The 23649-nt window shown below is 44.0% G+C and overlaps 1 protein-coding gene across 1 annotated transcript in view; it reads right to left on the bottom strand.

The window, feature by feature from the left end:
- IL16 (interleukin 16) overlaps nt 1–23649 on the bottom strand; it is a 126793-nt gene that overhangs the window by 46139 nt on the left and 57005 nt on the right. Inside the window, exons 3-6 of the mRNA XM_052659447.1 lie at nt 11628–11736; nt 5667–5809; nt 4641–4751; nt 975–1089 (exon numbers count right to left, since the gene is read on the bottom strand). Of these exons, the coding sequence (XP_052515407.1) occupies nt 975–1089; nt 4641–4751; nt 5667–5809; nt 11628–11736 (478 nt within the window). The remainder of the gene's footprint in view (nt 1–974; nt 1090–4640; nt 4752–5666; nt 5810–11627; nt 11737–23649) is intronic.

Here is a 23649-nt window from a genome sequence, read left to right as displayed (position 1 = left end):
CGGGGTTTTCAGTCTGCTCCCTGACCATCTGCCCCCAAATTCTACCTTCCAGTTAGAGCATGGGGTCAAGCCTCTTGTCCAATAACAGGCGGGTGGCTGTTGGGTGGGACTGGGTGGGGAGAAAACCCTCCCCTCCAAGACAAGGAGACAGAGAGGGGCACTCGGGAAGCATCTCAGGCTCTTCAACCCCTTCCTTTCAGGGGCTTCCCTCCCCAGAAGAGATGAAACAGCTGAAGGGAGGCAGTTGATAGCACAGGGTGGGCAGAAGAGGAAGGAAGGCAGTGGGGTGGACCATTAGCTCCTCAGTAGAAGGACCCCGTCTGATAATCCTCTGCATTCCTAGAGTCCAGAACAGGGCAGGCTCACAGAGAACATTCGCCCAACTCCTTAGAGCACTGGGTCTGGCTCCCCATGGTTGATGGCTGGGGTGGGCAGACAACAGAAAAGAAACAGGATGTCAGTGGGAGGGGGGTGCCAGCAACTGAGAGGAGCCTTGAAAAGCAAAGGCAGCAATAGGAATACAAGGGGCAGAGCAGATGCCTCGGTCCTCTGTCCCAGGCCAGTGACAGGACTGGGACTGAGTGTGCAAACACACCCAGCCAACGGGCCTGGCATGACAGAGCCATCACGACCATGTATCCCACTGCCTGCAGATTCTCTGCAGAATCCAAGCAAGCTGGATTCTGAAGGCTTGAGACACATGTTACGTTCCCAAGAGCTTCTACCCAGGCTTCCCTAGTGGTCCAGTGGTTAAGACTTTGCCTTCCAATGCAGGGGGTCTGGGTTCGATTCCTAGTCAGGGAATTAAGATCCCACATGCTTCGCAGCCAAGAAACCAAAACATAAAACAGAAGCAATTTTGTAATAAATTCAATAAAGACTTTAAAATGGCTCACACAAACAGTGTCTATTGGAAGCCTGGGGATTCTCTTTTGATTCCTCAAATGTCACCTAGTAAAGCCTGGGAAATCTACCTTCTTGTAGCCTTCCGTCAGCTGCTGCTGCTCCCCCTGCAAAGATGGTTTTAACGTAAATTCCAATGGGGCCATAAATGCTGTCCTTGCCTCCAACAATGCTGAAGCCCAGGCCCTGGGAAAGAAGAGGAGAAGGTCAGACTGAGGAGTGCTCTATGCCATTCACTGGGGTTTCCTGGTGGCTCAGTGATACAGGAACCCACCTGCCAATGCAGGAAATCCACATTCGATCCCTGGATGGGGAAGATCCCCTGAGAAAGGAAATGGCAACCCACTGCAGTAGACTTGCCTGGGAAATCCCATGAACAGAGATGCCTGGTGGGCTGTAGTCCATGTGGTCGCAAAGAGTCAGACAGGACTAAACAACAACAACAACTGCCCAGGGAGGCTTAGCCTGGGTCTCAGGGAGCTCCTCTTGAGACTGTGAGCTCAAGGAGGCAGTGGGTGCATCTTATTTGTCAGGGTCTGGCCTCCGGAGGCAGATGCTCAGGAAACGTAGGTTGTAGAGTGAAGGTATGAATGCTGGCTGGAGGCTGGGACTCTGGATGCAGCTCACAAGCATACCAGGGTGTGGTCAACAGCGTGGCTCCCAGGAAGATCCCCCCAAGTGATGGCTGCTGGGTATCAGCATCACTGCGGCTGGGCAGTTTCTCCTAGGTTCCTCGGAGAAGTTCATACATCACCCAGCATCACAGAGGTGGCAGGCCTGAGAGCCACCTTCAGATCCTAAGAGAACCCGGTGAGCAGGGGCCAGACAGGAAAGCACTGTGGACACAGTGCTGGTGTGATTCTGGTGAAGGTGGTGGGTGCTGCAGGACAGGGAGACCAGTGGTGTCCAGGAGAAGCACAGTGGTAGGAAAATGAGAAAGGGGGGATGGGCTCCTGTTTCGGCTCCCAGCTTCTTCCTGGCTGAAATAATTGCTCTCGACCCAAACTTTCACCTGCCCTAGTGAGGCAGGATGGTGCAGCGGGCAAGAACAAGAGCCTGGGGTCAGAAGGTCTTCAGTCACTGTCATAGTTCAGTTGCTCACTAACCAAGTGATCTTGGCAAGTCCTGTGAGTCCCAGATTCTCAGCTCCTTGTCTGCGTTGTTATTCAGGCCTTGGTCGTGTTTGACTCTTTCCGACCCCATGGACTGTAGCCCGCCAGGCTCCTCTGTCCATGGGATTCTCCAGCAAGAATACTGGAGTGGATTGCCATTTCCTTCTCCAGGGGATCTTTCCGACCCAGGGATCAAACTCAGGTCCCCTGCATTGGCAGGCGGATTCTTGACTGCTGAACCACCAGGTAAGCCCTCTTCATCTATTAGCAGAAAATAACAGGGTTTTGTGACAATTAATGGAAGGATCCCTGCAGATCCCCTGGTGCCATGCCTGGGTTTTGGCAGCTGGTTTTGTGGTTTGACTTTAGGTTAAAGCATCTGCCTGCAATGTGGGAGATCCAGCTTCGATCCCTGGGTTGGGAAGATCCCCTGGAGAAGGAAATGGCAACCCACTACAGAATTCTTGCCTGGAGAATCCCATGGAGGGAGGCGTCCCATGGTAGGCTATAGTCCACGGGGTCGCAAAGAGTCAGACACGACTGAGCTACTTCACTTCTTCTACCTCAAGCGCTGGTGGATCCTTCAAGCTCTGCTTCTTCCTCTTCAACTCAGTTCTGGCCTCACTCTTACTCATGCCTGTTAATGATGAGGTCTTGGGTGTGGAGGTTGTATCAGGGAGACAGTGGGAGGCCTGCCCTATTTCTGAAGCCACCACTCCTGATCTGCACTCCAGGCTTCCTATGCCGAATACCTTCCTGCTTCCCATGAAGGCCTATTCAGTCTGCCCAGTGATGCATACGCCCATGAAGTCTACTCGCCAACTGTACAATCTACGCACACTGACACCATTTTTAATCATCTTTGCTAGAGAGTTGGTGCCCTTTTCCATTCTGCCTTCTCTTTTATATGTATACAACTTTTATTTTTTAGGTCGTGCCATGTACACATAGGATCTTAGTTCCCCAACCAGGGATTGAACCCTCGCTCCTTGCATTGAAAGCACAGACTCTTAACTGCTGGACACCAGGGAAGTCCTTGCCTTCTTTTGAGCACTGCAAAAGACAACCTCAAAAACAGTCTCCAAGTCGACAGGATTAAAATGCATCTGCCCAAGTGCAAGAGATGATAGAGGACAGGGAAGCCTGGTATGCTGCAGTCCATGGGGCCACAAGGAGTCGGACGCGACTGGGCAACTGAACAACAAAAAACGCAAGAAGGTAACAGCGTTGTGATTTACGAGTCAGGAAGAGGAGCTGTTTGGAGAAAACTGGGCACTGGAGAGAGTGACTCCCTTATGACCAGAGGGACAGTCATCTTAGCTCTTCCCACTGTTATCTCCTGGTTTGTCTCTGCTGAGCTCCCAGGAGATAGAAGTGATGGGGGGTGGAGAGGAGGACTTCAGATGTGTGGAGCCTTCCTCTAGGAAGACCATTTTGGTGAATAGCTTTTCCCTCACACCACATGCCAAAATCACGAGGTGGGTAGAAACCTACCCTTCCATTAAGCATGCTGGTCACTTGGACTGGCCTGAGAACTCTGCAGCAGCGGCTGTGTCCACCCCAGAAGTTCTTCAGTGCCCCTGTCAGCTTGGGGCAGCATGCTCTGCGGGGCGTGCCCATGAGCCCTGGGGCTGTCCCACCACCTCCACTGCTTTCCTCCCTGTCTTTCAGTATTTCTCGACTGTGAGGCAAAATCAGTCTGCATGTCTGAATTCGGGGAGACACATGGACTGAAGGTGTGTTCCCCCATCAAATCAATACATCAGGGGGAAACTTTCAGAGGTGACTAGGCCATAAAGGTGGAGCCCTCATGAAGGGGGCAGGGGCAAGACAGGGGGAGGAGACGAAGAAGCACGACCACTGTGTATGAAACAAGTCGGCTACAAGGGGACGTTGCACAGCACAGGGAACAGAGCCAATATTTGACAGTAACTGCGAACAGAGTATAATCTTTAAAAGTCGTGAGTCACTATGCTGTATACCTGAAACGTATAATATTGTACCTCAACTATGTATGTGCTCAGTCGCTCAGTCGTGTCCGACTCGGCGACCCAAGGACTGTAGCCCGCCAGGCTCCTCTGTCCATGGGATTCTCCAGGCAAGAATATGGGAGTGGGTTGCCATGCCCTCCTCTAGGGGATCTTCCCGACCCAGGGATCAAACCTGGGTCTCTTGCATTGCAGGCAGCTTCTTTACCATCTTAGCCACTGTAAAACCAGGGAAGAAGTCCTCAACATGCATGGCAACCGCCAGCACCTTCAACTTGGACTCACAGCCTCCAGAGCCATGAGAAATAAACACATGCTGTTTAAGCTGCCCAGTCCATGGTATTTTTGTTACAGCACCTGAACTGACCCTGACGATGATTTGAACTGAATCATCGGGTAAAGCTATTTTCAAAAACAGCAAACCAGGGACAAACTGGGGAACATTCGTCTTCCTATGACCTGCTCTGTGAAGAGCTCGCCTGCCTGCCCCTCCCGGAGCCTGCTCACATGAGAGCATCTGACACTCCTTTTCCAAGCCTGGATCTCCAGCCCTTCTCCCCATCCCCACTGTGACATGACAGCTCCTTGGGAACACGTGTCCATCCAGGAGCCTCCCCTGGCCATGGTCCTTGCTCACCTTTGCCTGGCCTTTCATCAGCACGATGTTGGAGATGACAGACGCCTGGAGGCCCCCTGAGGGCTGCACGAGCTGAGCTGTGCTGAGCGACCGTGTCGGTCTTGACAAGCCCTGGAAAAAGGGTGAGGTGGAGAGAGGATGAGTCCAAGGATGTCAGCTCACTCCCCCAGGAAGGGGGAGAAAGCCCACGGAGGAGGAAACCTTGAGGCCTGCTCTTCTGAGTGTCTGGCGCATGGTGGCTGCAGTGTGGTAAATGCAGGGCGGACGGTTGGGAGTCCAGAGTGCGGGTCTGTTTTGGTGGCCCCAGGAGACATCTTTGCTGAGCCCAGGCTCCCTTTCAACCAGCAGCCAGATGCTCACTAAGATTTGTTACAGGAGTGAGTCCCGAGGCATAAATCACACATCACAGACCACAGACAGTGAGTCCTATACTCAGAGTCCCCAGCAGAGGCTGGGAGGTCAATGGCCAAGAATGTCCTCAGCAGGATCCAAGACACATTTACTGAGACCCTCATCTGGGCCAGGCACAGGGTGGTGGGCAGAGGGTCAGGAACCCCAAGATATGGGACTTCCCTGGTAATCTGGTGGTTAAGAATCTGCCTTCTGATGCCAGGGATGCAGGTTTGATCCCTGGTCAGGGAACTAAGATCCCACATGCTTGCAGTGAAGTTGAATAAATAAATAGAACTCTTATAAAGAATTGTTTTTAAAAATATGAACTCCCTTCCTTCCTTAACTTGCCCCCACTTCCCTCGACAACATCTTAGGTCACAGATGAAATAAAGGGATCCATGTAAAGCCCAACTTCAGGGTCTGCACAGGTGGAGTGTTCTCTGCCCATGAGATCCTAACAACATGGAAGCAGCTGCGGGCAGTGGTCACAGGTGACCATTCCTCATGTGGTTCTTTGCCCTTAAGCCAGCTCCTCACCACTGTAACCCTGTGGACATCAAACCACCAGGAAGGCTCTTCAAGCAGTCTTCCCCTCGCTCCCTCTTCTTGGGCCTCCCTGCCCTTCGTTCTTACCACAGCCTTTGCTGCAGGAAAGTCCAGTTGTTGAGAGAGAGACTTCCTGCCGCTGCAGAGGGAATAAGGCTGCCTGTCCGCCGAAGCCACTGACTTCTTGGTTGTTGGAAAATCCGTCTCTCCTGTGCAATAGGGATTGACACCTAACCCAGGAGAGGAAAGAAAGGGAGAAATCATTTGTGCTCTCAGAGAGCAAAGCTCAAGATAGAACGTCTTCCTCGCCCATGGCCAGCCCTCACAAGCCGGGGGCCAGAGTGAACTTGAAGCATGGAGCGCCCAGCGCCGGGTGCATGATAGGGGAGGGCAGAGGAAGAAGTAGGCGGTATTCTGGCTACCTTCGTCCATGCTGTGTGCTCCACGGGGTGAGGGTGGGACTGTCGCTTCCATTTCAACTCAGCTCAACTTAGTGAGGGTTGATGCGGCTCTCCTACGTGTCAAGTAGGATGCTGCGTCCTCAGGAAACCACAATGATCTGTCAGCTCCAGTCCCGGCTGCCGGGGGTGAGGAGAAGGGAATTTCAAGAGAGAGGAGGAAAGCAGAAATGATGCCCCATAGAGGCAGGGCCAGAGGAGAGATGGGGCAGAAGCCTGGGTGATCTGCCTCTTACACACACACTTGCACGCAGGCACATAAACACCCCTAATGCGAGCACGTGCTCAGTCATGTCTGACTCTTTGCGACCCCATGGACTGTAGTCCACCAGGCTCCTCTGTCCATGGGATTCTCCAGACAAGAATAGTGCAGTGGGTTGCCATGCCCTCCTCCAGGGGATCTTCCCAACCCAGGGATCAAACCAGGGTCTCCTGCATTGGCAGGCAGATTCTTTACCACTGCGGGACCAGGGAAGGCCACACACCCCTAACACAGGCAGGCAAAGAGTCAACTCGTGAGTCCTTGGGGATCTAAGAATATGCAGGGCAATCATCTTCTCTTCCTTTAGGGGGAAACTCAGACTTCCTTTTACCCAACTAGGAAATCTACCCACTGCTTCCAGCTGGAAAAATCTTCAGAGATTATCTGCCATGGCTCCTCGCTGTCTGAGACCAGTGCTTCCCAACTGAAATACAATGCAAGTCATATATGTAATCTGAAATGTTCTAGTAGCCACATTTTTAAAAGTAAAAGAAAGAGTTTAATGTTAATAATTTTTTTTTTTGGTCATGCTTCACAGCTTGAGGGATGCTAGTTCCCTGACCAGGGATCAAACTCGTGTCTCCTGCAGTGGAACTGCAGAGTCTTAACCAGTACATTTCCAGGGAAGACCCTAATAATATATTTTATTTAGTTCAGTATACCTAAACTCTGTCATTTCAACATATAAATAATATGCAAAGTTATTAATGAGGTATTTTGCATCTTTTCTTTAGTTTTATGCCTAGTCGTTTAAATAGGCACATCTTTTACCCTTCTGAGCATCTCCATTTGGATAAGCCGCATTACAAGTGAGAAGGATTTGGACACTGGCCACCGTATTGGACGTCAGGCTCCCAGAGAAGGGCGGGGCTTTCCCAGTGTCCTCCACACAAGTGGCTTTGGTGGGAAATTCCCCAAGAGAAAGATGTGAGATTGGTGGTGGTTCAGAGGGAAGAAGGCAGGTTGGCACAGAGCTTTGGTTGGCAGTTATTCTTGGGGTAGGAAAGACTTAAGTTGCTTTATAGGCTGGAGAAAGGAAGCCACTACCCAGACTGGGCTGAGAAAATGGGACACAGTGGACTTTCATGGAGATGTGAGATCTCTAAGGGAGGAGGAGGAAAGAGATGAAGGCCTGGGGGAGAAAGGAGGTGTCATGGTTCACTGGCAATCCGAGTGGCTGGGGAAACATTCCCCTGTGAGGGCAGCTGCTCCCAGCATCTCTCCACACTAGGAGGTGGTTCTCCCCAACTCACAGGGACCAACTGCCCCCAGAGTGGCCAGGAGAGAGAGGAAACCAAGAGGTTCAGAAAATCACGCTCCAGAAAGAGGGGACAAAGAATCATGGGGCTGAGTTGGGAAGTGGAGCTATAGATGATCCTAAATCTGCCTGGGCATCATGTTTTTTAAAAAATACATAATTGTGTTTATTTATTTATTTATGGCCGTGCTGGGTCTTTGTGGCTGTGCAGGCTTTTCTCTAGTTGCAGCAAGCAGTGGCTACCCTCTGGTCATGGGGCATGGGCTTTTCATTGCACCAGCTTCTCTTGCTGCGGAGCACAGGCTGTAGGCTGCATGGGCTCAGTAGCTGCGGCTCCCGGGCTCTAGAGCAGAGGCTCAGCAGCTGTGGTGCATAGGCTTAATCGCTCCCAGGTATGGGGGATCTTCCCAGACCAGGGATCGAACCCACATCTCCTGCATTGGCAGGTGGATTGTTAACCAGTGAGCTACCAAGGAAGCCCCGGCAACATGTTTATTGAATGTTTTATCATAAGTGGCTCAAATTTCAATGCCCCACCCAGACCTGCTGAATCCATGCCTGCACAAATGGGGTCTGGGGGAGTCTGTGTGTTTATCAGGCTCCCCTGGAGGTATGTCCAGCCCTTCAGTGGTCCTTTGGGAAACTCAAAAGTCCAATCCTTACTTTATCATGAGGAAATGGATCCCAGTCTCCTGTTCTCCTGCCCTCAGCAGGGCAAGGGGACTACTGTATGAAGAAGGGCAACAGTGCATGGCTTGGGTTCAGGGAATATGGACAAGCAAACACTTGGCCAACTTGGATCAGCCTATAGGACAGAAGCACCTAGAGCCACAGGCCAGCACCATGGGAGCAAGATAGGCCATGCCAGCTCAGCTTCTGTCTTCACTGAGCTAGGCAGAAAAAAATTAAAAAGTCAACTCAGGCTTTCTGAGGTTCCTATTTCCACTGTGAGTTTGGATCAGCAAGGACACAGGCCTGGAGTCAGGACAGAACAGTCTCTCCAAAGCACTAACTGGTGGTCTGAGCCCTCTCCTGCCCCTTCTGAAAATTACTGGATATGTTCCAACATCAAGGAAATACATCAAAATTATCACCTTGGCTGGGGTGGGAGGGAGTTGAAACCAGGTAGCATGTAGCACCAAGTTCACTGAAAATGGGGTTATAAAATCCAAATGCAAAAGCCAAAACAGTTTTTGACAGGGAAACTATGTATTTTGATGGTTATATGCTTTCAAATTGAGGTGCTGGAGAACACTCTTGAGAATTCCTTGGACAGAAGGAGATCAAACCAGTCAATCCTAAAGGGAATCAATACTGAATATTCATTAGAAGGGCTGATGTTGAAGCTCCAAAACTTTGGCCACTTGCTGTGAAGAACTGACTCGTTGGAAAAGACCCTGACGCTGGGAAAGATTGAAGGCAGGAGGAGAAGAGGGTAACAGAGGATGAAATCGTTGGATGGCATCACCAACTCAATGGACAAAAGTTTGAGCAAACTCCAGGAGATAGTGAAGGACAGAGAAGCCTGGTGCACTGCAGTCCAGGGAGTTGCAAAGAGTCAGACATGACTGAACGACTGAACACCAATAATAACATGAGGTTTTATTTAAATTTACATGGAATTATGAAATGGGGAAATAAATGGGAATGGGTCTAGAGATAAATAACCCCATCTCCCATAAGGCTGACAATTTGGAAAAATACAGTTTCAAGTATTATTATTAATAATTGATTAAACCTAATTAATTAAACTTAATCAGTGAAGAAGTGGTGATAAAAAACTAAATAAACCTTCCAAATCACTGCAAAAACTAAACACAGAAAACAAATGATAAGTGACCGTAAAAATAGACTCTTCGAAACCCCATGGACCACAGTCTGCCGGGCTCCTCTGTCCGTGGGATTTCCCAGGCAAGAACACTGGAGTGAGTTGTCATGCCCTCCTCCAGAGGATCTTCCCAACCCAGGGACTGAACTCTTATGTCTCTTGCATTGGCAGGCAGATTCTTTACCACTAGCACCACCTGGGAAGCCCTAAAAAGAATATAAGTAAAAGCAAATATTAATTATAATACCAAAGTCAATGGCTTAAGCTTTACTTAGACTGTCAGATTTGCTTTCAAGATCTAAGTGCATATCATTTGCAAGAGATAAACAAAGTAAGAAAAAAGAATGAAATAAAAGGATGGGCAAAGACTACCAATGACTGATGCTAGAACCAGCCACTTAGGAAAAAAAAATTTTTATCTAGATTCTTGTTTCGTATCAAACATCAAAAATAAAGCACAAAGAGAGTAAATTTAGGGGGAAGGCAAATCATTAAAAACTAGAATAAAATACTATGTATAAATAATTTAATCAATATGGTTCTACACAAAATAATCTTCATATTATATAACTTCTGTGGTTCTCTCCTAAATCTGTAATCAAATATGATCCAAGAAACATGTGTAAGCATATATCTATAATTACCTTGCAAATCTTGATAAATTGGAGGCAATTTAAAGGTGTCATAGTGTAATAATTAGATAAGTGTACATGAGAAGTAATAGCTCTCTACATGTGGAAGAAACTTTTAGGATTAGACAGGAAAAATTTGATGATTTGATTAGATCAGATGAGAACATCTTCATGTTAAAAAATTAAAAGAGAAAGAATAAACTGAAAAAAGTATGTTCAGCAAATACGGCAGCCAAATATTAATTTAACCAAGACACTTTTTAGAAATAACTGACAAAATGATGATCATCTGAATAGAAGGACAGGAGCACTCCAAAGAAGAGAAGTATATAATGAAGGGGTGTTGAACTGCACCTGTGCAGAAAAGTATTCTTTCCACTGAGTTTATAGGCACATGGACCAGTGAGGTTTTGACAGAAGGAAAAAGCACATTGAGGTAGGATTTTGAGAAATTGAATGAAGGGGCTATTTACAAACAGTAGATGGGGCTTAAGAAAACAACAAAGCCCAGTGAGGTAGTCCGGAGCTGGCATAAGCTGGAAGCTGGAAGCTTTACCACTGGTGGCTCAGTGGTAAAGAATCTGCCTGCCAAGTAGGAGATGCAGATGGTCTCTAATATTCAGATCTGGCATGGTTTTAACTTCTTCATGTTTTTCTGCATTCTTCACATTTTCCTGACTTTTGAATTAGTGTTATCCTATTTGCAACAACCAAGAATCATGATGTCTTTCGGTCCCAACTCCCATTCTGCAGCAGGTGAAGTGACAGAAACTCTGGGAGAGACCACGGACTTCTTAAGACCAAGGAGCGTGTCAGCTGACAGAGCAGGAGTAAAGCCCTTGTCTTCTATCCTGTGCTGGCTCTTCCCAACTTGGCCCTTGAGATCCACCTAGAAGAGGAGTTGACCAACCCACAGAGAGCTCTATCGACAAGAGCAGAGGTGCTCCAGCTGGCCAGGGCACGCACATGCAATGAAGGCTGCTCCAGAGAAGCTGCGGACACCATCTCGGGGCAGTCCGGCTGGACGAACAGAGACCCACCCTCCCCCAAATCTCCCACATCACTGGTATTCCCAATGCAGTAAGCTGACTACATACAAACGAGTTCTGTTCTGAGAGTGCATTCATAAGTCCAATTTGTTCATAAGTCCAACAAAGTTGGCCTAGGTACCCAACTAACACAATTGACTATATATTAATAGTAATGTACTGTAATAGGCTTATAACACTTTTCACACAAATAATACGTACATAAAAAACAAACACCAAAAATAAAGAAAACACATTAAATCATATAGTGCAGTGCCTTGAAAAGTACAGTAGGCCAGCTACATCACCGCTGCTTTTACACTTGCTTCCAGACATCCTGGGCTTGAAATAAAGATATTACTGTCCTCTATACAGTCCTGTACACTAAAGAACACACAAGCACAACCATTTGTAGAGGATGCACGCACATGGCAATGTATGCCCGACACGTGAACTAACTTCCAGGACTGGACTTGCGAATACATGTTTGCATCTTTGAAAGTTCACAACTTAAATGTAGGAGACTTACTGCATTCTACAAAATCTAAGCCCTGCTCCTGAGGATGGTTCAGTGACACTTACTGGTTGAGTTGCTGCGTGTTCTTTGATGACAGACTTTGGGAAACAGGAAGTTATTACTTTGTGGGTCCAGTTTTCCGGACTTTTCTCGAGAGGAAGTTGTAGAAGTTTCCTGCAAAACAATTTCCAGTTTTTATTCAGAAAGTTAGAATAGAAAAAAAATTGAGATCTCAACACTGACCGTGGAAACACTTGTCAGATGGTCTGTTTCTTCCTCTGTATTACAGGCTCTGTGAAGGCAGGAATTTAGAATTACTACCATCCATTAACTCATTGATATAGTAATTCATTTTGTCATCTACTAACTCATAGATATAATTCATTTAGTAAAGAATATGAAATGAGTATCTTTATATTATGAAGAATAAAAATTATAATAATGAATAGCAATTGCATAAATTTTGAACTAATGCAATAAATGTTGAATGATGGAGACATTCCTGGTGGTCCAGTGGCTGAGAATCTACCTTTCAGTTCAGGGCATGCAGGTTTGATCCCTAGTCGGGGAACTAAGATCCCACATGCTGCAAGGCAACTAAGCCCATGTGCTGCAACTACTGAGTCCGGGGACTCTGGAGTCAGGCATCACACCGAGAGAGAAGTCTGTGTGCCTCAATGAAAGCTCCTCCAAGCTGAAACTAAGACTGCTGCTGCTGCTGCTGCTAAGTCACTTCTAGACACAGCCAGAAATAAATAAGTGTTGCATGGTTATGTCAGCTATTACACGTCAGGTTCTCTGTTAGGCAGTAGGACTATAGCTCTGAACAAGACAAAGGAGGACACCGATTTTGGAGAAAAGGCATTTTCGTGATGAAAGAACAACGGCAAACAAACAAAAAGTTGAAAGATAATAACAGAATAACACGTGCTGTGAAGAAAAGAACTAAAGGGTGACATGAATGAGAGGCCGGGAGGTATGATTTAGGGAAGATGACCAAGTAAGTTCCATTGTTCTGGCTCATCAAAGGCACTTAGAAACAGTCACTAAATTAATGTTATATAAAGAGCTTTCTTGATATTGAACCATCCTCACATTCTTGAGTGTATCACATTTTTCTTATACTGCTGATTTCTGCCTGTGAAGATTTCATTTAGGATTTGAAAAATCAATATTCTTAAGTTAAATTTCGTTATTATTCTGTTATTGTTTTTCTACTTTGTCATATTGATCAAATTTTATCTGCTTCTTTTTTATACTAATAATTTGGAAACTCTGTACTGAATCTAGAAGCAGTACTTACTAAACCACACGCTTGAACTCATCTCTCTATCAGGCCAGTGATAAAAGAGAAAATAAATGATCTTTTCTCAGATAAGATGAGAACTTGAAACAACTTACACTCACTCCCCTCTCCTCACCCTGGTATTTTAGAAACAGCGGACAGGGGAACAGAAGACTAGAGGTTGATGATGAGCATAATGGTATTAATTATTTTACTTCTCTTCCCAGAACTATTTTTATATTGTTTTCCTATTGCATAACTTTATTAGCCACAATGATTGTGACTTAATTCTTGAGTTATGCTGGCTTTATTAGTCACGACCATAATCTTTAGGAGAGAAAGACAGAGAGTGTGTGTCTGTTCCCTGAAAAACTGTGCAGATGGAAAGCTCTCTGAATATTTGCATGTCTGAGAATGTCTTTCTGTGGTCATCACACTTCAGTGATTTGCTGAGTATAGGATTTGGGAGTATTGGTTAGTCTATCTAGAAACTCCAGCTGGCTCAAATGCTACCTGGGATTTAATGTTCTAGTGTAGAGGTTTGCTAAGTGTATCTGCCACCCTTTTCTGACAGATCTATCTTGTTCAAAGCCAGGCTTGGCGGTGTTGCTTCATTTCATGTGCCAAGTGCCTGCCGGCTTTCAGCACCTGGTGCACTTCCCAGAGAGGAAGGAGAACCTACTGCTGCTTCTCCCTGTGCCCCACATAACCCATCTTCCCCTCCAGCCCCTGGCACTGGAGGAGGCAGTTCAGCTGGCCTCTGTCACACTCATTCCCCAGGCCTGTCCTACCTGTGTGGTCAACGGCAGGCTAATGAGCCCTTCCCTCAATCCAATCTCACCTGCACTGTGTCATGCAGAAAGTTCTCATGGCTTCCAGAATATGGTTGGCCCCTTTCCATGGCTTCCTGTTCTGACATGCATTTCTCCCTATTGGTACTTTTTTTTTTTTTTTTTTGATAGAAATTTCTAAGAGGTGGGAGAGTTAATAAAGTGTAGTCAGTAACCATCTGGAGGCAGAAGTCTACTCACAACCTTTTTTTCTTATTAAAACTCTGTCTTGTTCTGACACAAGGAGATCCTGCAAGAAATTCCACATATCAATTCCTTTTTACTTGTACACATCAATGTTCAAAACCTGAGAACTTATCTTCCTAGACATTCATTTTCCTTTTTTCAGCAGTAGATGGCACTATATTAACCTGAACAAAATTATCTTCTCTAACAAGGGTAGCCCAGGAAATGTGTTAAAGGAGAGAGATTATATGAGAGGGGACTTATATGTATTTACAGAGATTATTGGTCTTCCTCAGTGGCTCAGATGGTAGACTCTGCACTTCCAGTGCAGGGGTCCTGGGTTCAATCCCTGATCAGGGAACTAGATCCCACATGCCTCAACTAAGAGTTCTCATGCCACAACTAAACATCCGGCATGTGGCAACTAAGACCTGGTGCAGCCAAATAAATATATAAGTTTTCCAAAAAGTATATTTATTGTTAAATTTCTTTATTTTAATCCTCTTGACAGAGCCCTATGTTCAAAACATGATTTAGAAACTGCTTGACATAAAAAGCCAATTGATAGCAGAAAAATCATAGAAATGGAGCTTTTTTTTTTTTTTTGGTCCAGATTATCTGCAAATGGCCGATGTCACATCCAGAAGTGTGTACTAAGTTGCTTCAGTTGTGTCCAACTCTCTGTAACCCCATGGACTGTAACCCACCAGGCTCCTTTGTCCGTGGGATTCTCCAGGCAAAATACTAGAGTGGGTTGCCATGCCCTCCATCAGGGGATCTTCCTGACCCAGGGAATGAACCCATGTTTCTTGCGTCTCCTGCCTTATCTGGCAGGTTCTTTACCACTAGTGCCACTGGGGCAGCCCAACCAGAAGAGGGAATCTTACAAGACTTTGGACCTTTAAAGAAATAGAGCCAGTCAGATCAACTGTCCTGGCTTCAGGAGCAGTAGTCTCACTGTGCACAGATCAGCCATGGAGTCTCTTCTGTGGGCCAAGGCTTTCCAGGCCAGTCCTTCTCCTTCACAACTCCACGTCCTATGGCCAAAGCTGTCTCAGACATGAGACATGCGGCCTCTGCCACGAAGCCATCAACTGAACACCTAGAGGCTTTGATAAGTTGCCTCTAACCAGGCTGCTGTCAAGCTCTTGGACAGTCATGAAGACTGAGGTGCTTCACTTTGACACCCTCTGCTATGAATCTGCTCTCTGGATGACTGCTACAGGGAAGAACGGAAATGTACTACCATAAACAGAAGATGAGATCCACATAGCAATTTTCTATCAGATGTGTATGTAAGAAGCTACATAGTGGGACTTCCCTGGTGGTCCAGTGGTTAAGACTTCACCTTCCAGCGCAGTGGATGCAGGTTTGATTCCTGGTGGGGGAGCTCAGATCCCACATGCCTCATGGCCAAATAACAAAAAAGTAAAACACAAACAGTGTGGTAACAAATTTAATGAACACTGTAAAAATGGTCCACACCCAGCTTCTAATGTGACACAAATGAACCCAGCTATGAAACAGAAACAGAATCAGGGACATAAAGAACAGACTGGTGGTTGCCAAGGGGGTGGGCTGTAGGCACAGGAGAGGGTTGGGTTGGGAGTTTGAGATTAGCAGATGCAAACTAGTATATATAGGATGGATAGACAAAAAGATCCTACTATATATAGCACAGGGCACTATATTCAATATCCTGTGATAAACTTTAATGGAAAAGATTATGAAAAAGAATGTGTGTCTATCTATCTATCTATCTATCTATATATAACTGAGTCATTTTGCTGAATAGCAATAATTAACACAACATTGTAATTCAATTACATAAAACAAATACAAGTAAAACTTAAAACAATGGTCCACATCAAAATATCTTGTCTTGTTCAGTTTCTAAGGTCATGTCCGACTCTTTGCGACTCCATGTACTGCAGCACACCAGGCTTCGGTGTCCTTCACTATCTCCTGGAGTTTGCTCCAGTTCATGTCCATTGAGCCAGTGATGCCATCCAACCATCTCATCCTCTGTCACCCTCTTCTCCTCCTGCCTTCAATCTTTCCCAGCATCAGGGTCTTTTCCAATAAGTCAACTCTGCATCAGATGGCCAGAGTACTGGAGCTTCAACTTCAGTATCAGTCCTTCCAATGAATATTCAGTGCTGAATCTTAACAAACAAAACATCTATATGGCCCCTACAAGCTCCAAAATAGAGGCAATGCACAAGTTCAATGGGGAGGAAAGCATGATAGCCCACTCCAGTATTCTTGCCTGGAGAATCTCATGGACAGAGTAGCCTGGCAGGCTACAGTCCATGGAGTCGCATAGAGCTGGACATGACTAAAGCGACTTAGCATGCACGTAAGAGGGCACAAGTTCTATGGATCTTCTATTTCCTGGACATTGACAAGCATCCAGTGTTCACCCAGACTCTGGGACCATCTCAAGGTATATATTCACTCTTTTTAATTCATAAAACCCTGAGCATAATGTTTCCCTCACCAGAAAATCTCAGTGGGCCTAGAGCAGAAAAAAGGGTCATGAGATGAGCAGCATTAAGCCTCTTATGACCCTAGGCTGGTCAGTTAATTGTTTGATCTCAGTGTCCTCTTTTGTAGGCTGAAGGGGTGAACTTAACAGCTTCTATAATCACTTTCAGCTCTATACTATTTAATATAACGGATGATTATGTTTAAAGACTCAAATGGCTATTGTCCTCTCTGAAGTGATCACATTGCAGAAGGTCACTCACGAGGAGAAAATATCTTCCCTTGGTTCTTGGGGGCAGCCTGGCTAGTCTCCAGCAAGGATGTCCTGGGTGGAGTGGTGTCTCATCAAAGGAATCTCTGTAGGAGCCCCTGTGAATGCTTGCATAGTACAGCTCCCCTGTCAGCCCACAGAACAAAACTCTTCTGTTTTTGCTCCCAAGGTGGGGCTGCTCTTGAGGCCGAGGGTTTGTCACTGAGGTCATAGGCTGGCAAAGTCATTTCCAGACACGTTGCTCCTTGTTCTCATCAGAGGCTGCGACCCAGAGCCACAGTTCTGTGGGTGGCATGCCCCATCATTACCTGGGTGGTAATCTCTACAGGTATCTGTCCCCTTGGTGCCTGAGTGGGAAGAGGGGTAGACTCACCAGGGAGCCCTCTTCAAGTAAGAACCAGTCATGTAACTTGCTAGGACTGAACAGCCAACCTCAAGAAATGGGGGAAAAAAAAACAAAAAACAAAAAACCACAATCCACATGTAGCCAAGGACTAAACCTAGAACGAAAATGCAGAATTCTGCAGCATTTTGTACTATAAGCAACATAATAAACCTAGAATGGAAATGCAGAATTCTGCAGCATTTTGTACTATAAGCAACATTATTCTGGAATCTAAACTCCTCCCCCAAAGTTAGAAGGCTCTATTACTCTCTAAGAAGGGTTCATTTTGCATACAGACCCCCAACATTGCTGACACAGCTTGATGCTTCTGGAGTTTGGTGACTGTACTCCCCTTAAATACAAGCCTTCCCATTTTCTTTTTGAACTGAGATGCTATAGCTGTTCTAGTCTAAAGAAGCCACAAAATAGAATTCACTTCCCTCCTGGTCAAGGCTTGTCTCCTGTGGTTGGGTTGATCACCCAGCAGTAGACTTGAACTTTAAGTCATAAAGATAAATAACTATCTCCAGCAGATTGGTTCTGGGGTGGTCACGTCGTCATGTGGGATGCTGAGGCCACATGCATCCTGATATGGAGAGGAAGGGTGGAAACCATAAACTGAGGAGTCCTCCAAAAGTCCTCCTTCTCCTGTGGTCCCTCCATGACCACAGCCACCAAGTCCTTATAATTCCACCTTCTCAAATTTCCCCATTCTTGCTGCTTACATTCTAGTTCATAGTATTTCTTTTAGATTAGACTATTACAATGGCCTATGAGGTCTAGGAAAATATTCTTATGAATATTTTTAACACATGGCCTGGTACAGCTGGATAGCCACATGTAAATGATTGAAGTTGAACCTCTTCCTCACACCATATACAACAATTAACTCAAAATAAATCACAGACCTACAAGTATAGCCTCAAAGTAGAAAAAAACCGAGCACTCATAAGCAAATGAAAAGGTGAATAAAATGTGGTATATCTATACAATGGAATATTACTTGGCAATAAAAAGGAATGGGGTACTAATATATTCTGCAAGCATAGATTCCTGAAAACATTAAGTGGAAAAAGTCAGTAACAAAAGACCACATATTATATGATTCCACATATAGTAAATGTCCAAAATAGGCAAATCTATACAGACAGAAAATAGATTAGCAGAGGGTTATGGATGGATCAGTAGTGTGGTGGGGAGGTGGAAATGAGGAATGACTGCTAATGGGTGGTTTTAGGGGTGATGAAAACATTCTAAAATCAGGTAGTGGTGGGACCTCTCTGGTAGCCCAGTGGTTAAGAATCTGCCTTGCAGGGCAAGGGACATGGCTCAATCCCTGATCAGGGAACTAAGATCCCACACACTGCAGAGCAACTAAGCCCGCACACCACATCTAGAGTCCTCTCACTTTAACCAAAGATTCCACATGATGCAATGAAGAGCCCTGGTGCTGCAACAAAGATCCATTAGTGCTGCAGCTAAGACCAGATACAGTCTGATAAATAATAAAATCAGATAGGGTGAAGGTTACACCGCTCTGAAAATACACTAAAACCCACTTGACACCCCCACCATGTGCGTGCTCAGTCTTGTCTGACTCTTTGCAACCCCAGACTGTAACCCATCACGCTTTTCTCTCCGTGGGATTTCCCATGCAAGAATACTGAAGTGGGTTGCCATTTCCTTCTCCAGGGGCTCTTCCCACCCCAGGGATCGAACGTGAGTCTCCTCCATCTCCTGCACTGGCAGGCAGATTCTTTCCCACTGCACTACCTGGGAAGAAAAGACCACTTAATAGTATACCTTAAGTAAGCAAACCATATAGTGTGTGAATTATATCTTACCAAAACCATTTAAAATGGAATATTCACCTATTCATTCATTGATTCACAAGTTCCCTGTCCCCAGTCTGCACTTTGATGCTTCTGCACTCAGCTGACATGATTTTACAAAAATGCAGATGATACTCATGCAACTTCCTGATTAAACCTATGATGATTCAAGATCAAATTCAAACTCCTTGGCATCTCATTGTGGGTCCCTCCTTCTCTAATGCTATCCAAATTGACTCAAGCCTCCATTGCATCCAGTTATACTTCCTATCAGTGGACCCTCTTGTGTCCTGTCCTATCTATGCCGTTACCCATCTTGACTATTCTTCATTCTTCAAGAATCAATATAGATGTCACTATCTCTGTAGTGATGTTTCCATGCAAAATAGCTGCCCCTCAGACAATAATGGGCTTTCTTTCCCAATAAGAGTCAAGGAAGGCTTAAATGTAGAGAGAGATGGTTATCTATGTTTTTTTTTTTTCAATTGGAATATAGTTGATTTACAATATTGTTGTGTTAATTTCTGCCATACAGATACATATATCCCCTCTATGTCACCACAGGGCATTGCATACATGCTATACAGTATGTTCTCATTAGTTATCTATTTTATACCCAGTAGTGCATATACGTCTACAAAGTCATCCTGCTAAGACCATCCCTTCATTACTCTTCTTCTCAACTATTCTTACATGTTTGTTTTTCCAAACACATCATCAAATTATATTGTGTGGTTAAAAAAATATTGTTTTTACTAAATTTTGGGAGAGCAACCCTAAATCTTAAAACAACTCCAGGGAATAACACTTTTCTAAAAAGTGGCTATTTTTCTCCAAAAACAGAGTCTGTATTTCTAATTGTCTAATAGAAATGCCCCTCGATGGAACTTTTATCATATTACATCACAATGGGATTTTTGGAAAGATGAAATAATATATGCAAAGTACCTGGTTCATTGACCAGCAAGAACCCTGAGAAACCAATTAGTTACAAGAGTGTCAATCTATCTCCCAAATATTTTTCAATTCTATTGTTTCCTTTTAATAGTCTAGAAATGTATTATAGTAAATGTATTATAGTAATGTATTATAGTAAATAATACGGCAAAATACACAAAGGTGTGTGTACAAAGATCTTTATCACTACATTATTTGTAATAGAAAACATGAAGGAAAATGTTCCATGATGGGGAAGCGATTGAAGATGTTACAGCAGGTTCATCAGTACCATTTTTCTAGATTCCATATATGAGTTAATATAAGATACCTATTTTTCTCTTTCAAGTGAACATTTCAACTGAACATTTGTGTACTTACATCATTCTGTATGGTGGCTATAGGTTCATCCACCACCCCAGAACTGATTCAAATTCATTCTTTTTTATGGCTGAGTAATATTCCATTGCCTGGAGAATCTCATGGACAGAAGAGCCTGGTGGGCTGCAATCCATGGGGTCACAAAGAGCCAGGCACGATTGGGTGACTAACACTTACTTACTTACTAATATTCCATTGCATATATATACCACATCTTCTTTATCCATTCATCTGTCAATGGACATCTAGGTTGCTTTCAAATGGAGACATGGATGTACAGAATGGATTTGTGGAAACAGTTGGGGAGGGAGAGAGTGGGATGAATGGAGAAAGTAGCATTAACATAAATAAACTATCATGTGTAAATGGCTAGCTGGTGAGAAGTTGCTGTATAACACAGGGAAACCAGTCTGGCATACTGTGATGACTTAGAGGAATAAGATGGTATGGGGGAAGGGAAAGGAGGCTCAATAGGGAGGGAATATATGTATAATTATGGCTGATACATGTTGTTGTATGGCAGAAAGCAACACAATATTGTAAAAAAATTTTTTTAAATAAAGGTAAATAAAAAGGTGTTATAACAGGAAGTTTCTGTTTCTGGAAGTAGGATGAATTTGTTACTTAGATCCCTCTGCTTACAACAAATAAAAGTGTTGGATGGAAATGTAAAGGCATCAGTGAAATAGCAAATGAGTAAGAAATTCTCAAAGGCTAAAAAGTAAATAAATGCTGCACCAAAACTTTCCCGAGAAGTAAGCAGATCCCCGAAGCTGGCTGTTGCCCTGAATCATTTTATGAACTGACTGAATGTAAACTTCATCTTCTATAGCTTTTATGGGTATTGGGAGCAGACAGGAAGCCCTAGTTCCTTCTCAAGATGAGAAGTGTAATAGGATTCTCCTCTTACATGGAGGGAGCCCCAAAGGATTTTAACCTCATTTTAAATGTGAACTGGAAGTAAATCCATCCCACTCTCAGGAACTGCATGAAAATTATCAGTCTGGAAATGGCCCTAAATGGAAGGGGGGAAAGCCTTTCTGATTTGCTGGGGAATAATAATTACCAGATGGCCCTCACAAGAGTTGGCAACCCTAATTCATACCACATGGATGTCTTTAAAAACCTCTAGATGAGAATTTAGTTTAAAATGGTTCCAGGTTAGTAGTGTCCCAACCACCTGGTGGAAGCAAATTCGAATCTTCTCTGGGGAAAGGAACAAGCTTTGACTTAAGTCACTGAGAGTCCGGCAGAAAAAGTGACAGATTTTATGAGATTTCAGAGAAAAAAGTAAAAATAAATTTTTGTCTAATGTAAAACACACATTGGAACAAGGCACCATGAGAGAGAACCAAAGTAGCAATACACATCAAAATCAGACCTACAAAGACTTCAAATGGTGGAAATATCAGATACAAAATTAAAAATAAATATATTTAATATTTTGAAGAAATAAAAGAAGTGCCTGAAAATTTTAAGGAGAGAGAAACTATGAAAATTTCTGAGCAGATCTGAAAAAGAACTAAGATAGTTAAAAATAAAATTAATAATATTAAAAAAATAAGTAAAAAGTTTAAACAGTAGGTTGGATGACACTGATGGGAAGATCAAAGAAATGAAATATGGATCAGAAAATATACTACCCAGATGGCAACAAAAAGAGGTGAAAAATATGAAAAAGAGATTAAGAAATAATAAGACAGAGTGAGAAAGCATAACATCTAATCCAAGTTCCAGAAACAGGGACTAGAAATCGCTGGAAGAGACATGTTGCATGTGATAATGTCTGAAATTTCCAGTCCTGATGAAAGATATCAACCCACAGATCAATGAAACCCAATGAATCTCAAATAAGATGAACAGAGAGAAATGCACACTTAGTAGTTCCTAGTGAAACTACTGAACATCAAAATATACTAAAGGTTTCTCTGGAGAGAAAAGACAATCTTTGAGCAAGCAACAATTAAACTTAAAACTCACATTTCAATTGCAATTATTTATGTCCAATGACAGTGAAATAATTAATTCACTGTGTCAAGAGAAAATAACCATCAACATAAAATTGTACACCAGGTAAAATACCTTTAAAGAATGAGTAAAGTAAAAGTCTTCTATAGAAAATCTGAGGAAATTTGCCACCAGCATATTTTCACTAAAGAAAATCCCCCAAAAAAATGTTTTGGGGGAAGCAAAGTGATCCCAGATTGAAAGTCTATAGTACAAAGAATGGTGATAATAGCAAAGAGTAAATATTTGGGTAAATTTAAACAAAAACATGACTTTGAAATAATTATAATACCTGTGGCTTTATAAATTAAAATAGAGCAAATCACCTGAAAACAATATAAGCCAGGAAAGAGCGCTTTTGGAATGAAAATGTTCAATGACTTTTGTATTGTTCAGAAAGTAGGGCAATTAGCCAATAAGAGGAAATGTAAAACATAAAGATCAGAAAAGAGGAAAAACCATCCTCATTTGCAGACAACATGATTGTCTATGCTGAAAATCCCTAGTCATCTATAAAAATAATTCCTCGAAATATAATGAGTTCAGCACTTCACAGGATACAAAATAAACATACAAAAATCAATAGCATTTCTATCTACTAGCAATGAACATGTGGACACCAAAATTAAAATGCATACCCACTGCAATCACTCAAAAATAAATACTTTAGGTATAAATGCAACAAAATATGTATAGGACTTGTATGTTGCAAACCTCAAAACACTAATGAAATAAATAATAAAGTGAAAAAGTGAAAGTGAAAGTGTTAGTCACTCAGTCATGTCCAACTCTTTGCAACCCCAGGGACTGGGGCCCGCCAGCCTCCTCTATCCATAGGATTTCCCAGGCAAGAATATAGGAGTGGGTTGCCATTTCCTTATCCAGGGGATCTTCCCAACTCAAGGATCGAACCCATGACTCCTGCCTCATCTCCTGCATTGTAGGCAGATTCTTTAGCACTGAGCTACTCTACTTAAGGCACTGTGATGACCTAAATGGGAAGGAATCCAAAAGAGAATAAATACATGTATATACATAACTGATTCACTTTGCTGTATAGCAGGAAACTAACACAACATTGTAAAGCAACTATACTCCAATAAAAATTTTTTTAAAAAAAAGTAGAACTGCAATTTCCAGTTCTGAGACACAATAGGGTCAACTCACTTTCCTCCTCCCTTAGAAATACAACTAAATACCCTGAAAACTATTCAACAGATAATAAAAAGATTCTGAATGCCAGCAAGAAGAAGCTAACTGGCAAGAGACCCCGGCACTTACTGAATGATAATAATATGAATTCTTTGTGCTATCTCATTAAGTACTACATACCCAGGGGAGAAGAATATTCCAGTATTCTTGCCTAGAGAAACCCATGGACAGAGGAGCCTGGCGAGCTGCAGTTCCTGGGGTTACATAGACGCAGACATGACTGAGTGACTGAACGACTATACACCCAGACCAAGTGCTGGAGACCTGCAACCCAG

The sequence above is a fragment of the Budorcas taxicolor genome, chromosome 21, assembly GCF_023091745.1.
Source record: "Budorcas taxicolor isolate Tak-1 chromosome 21, Takin1.1, whole genome shotgun sequence".
Taxonomy (NCBI): Eukaryota; Metazoa; Chordata; class Mammalia; order Artiodactyla; family Bovidae; genus Budorcas; species Budorcas taxicolor.
This window is presented reverse-complemented; position numbering and strand designations above follow the sequence as displayed.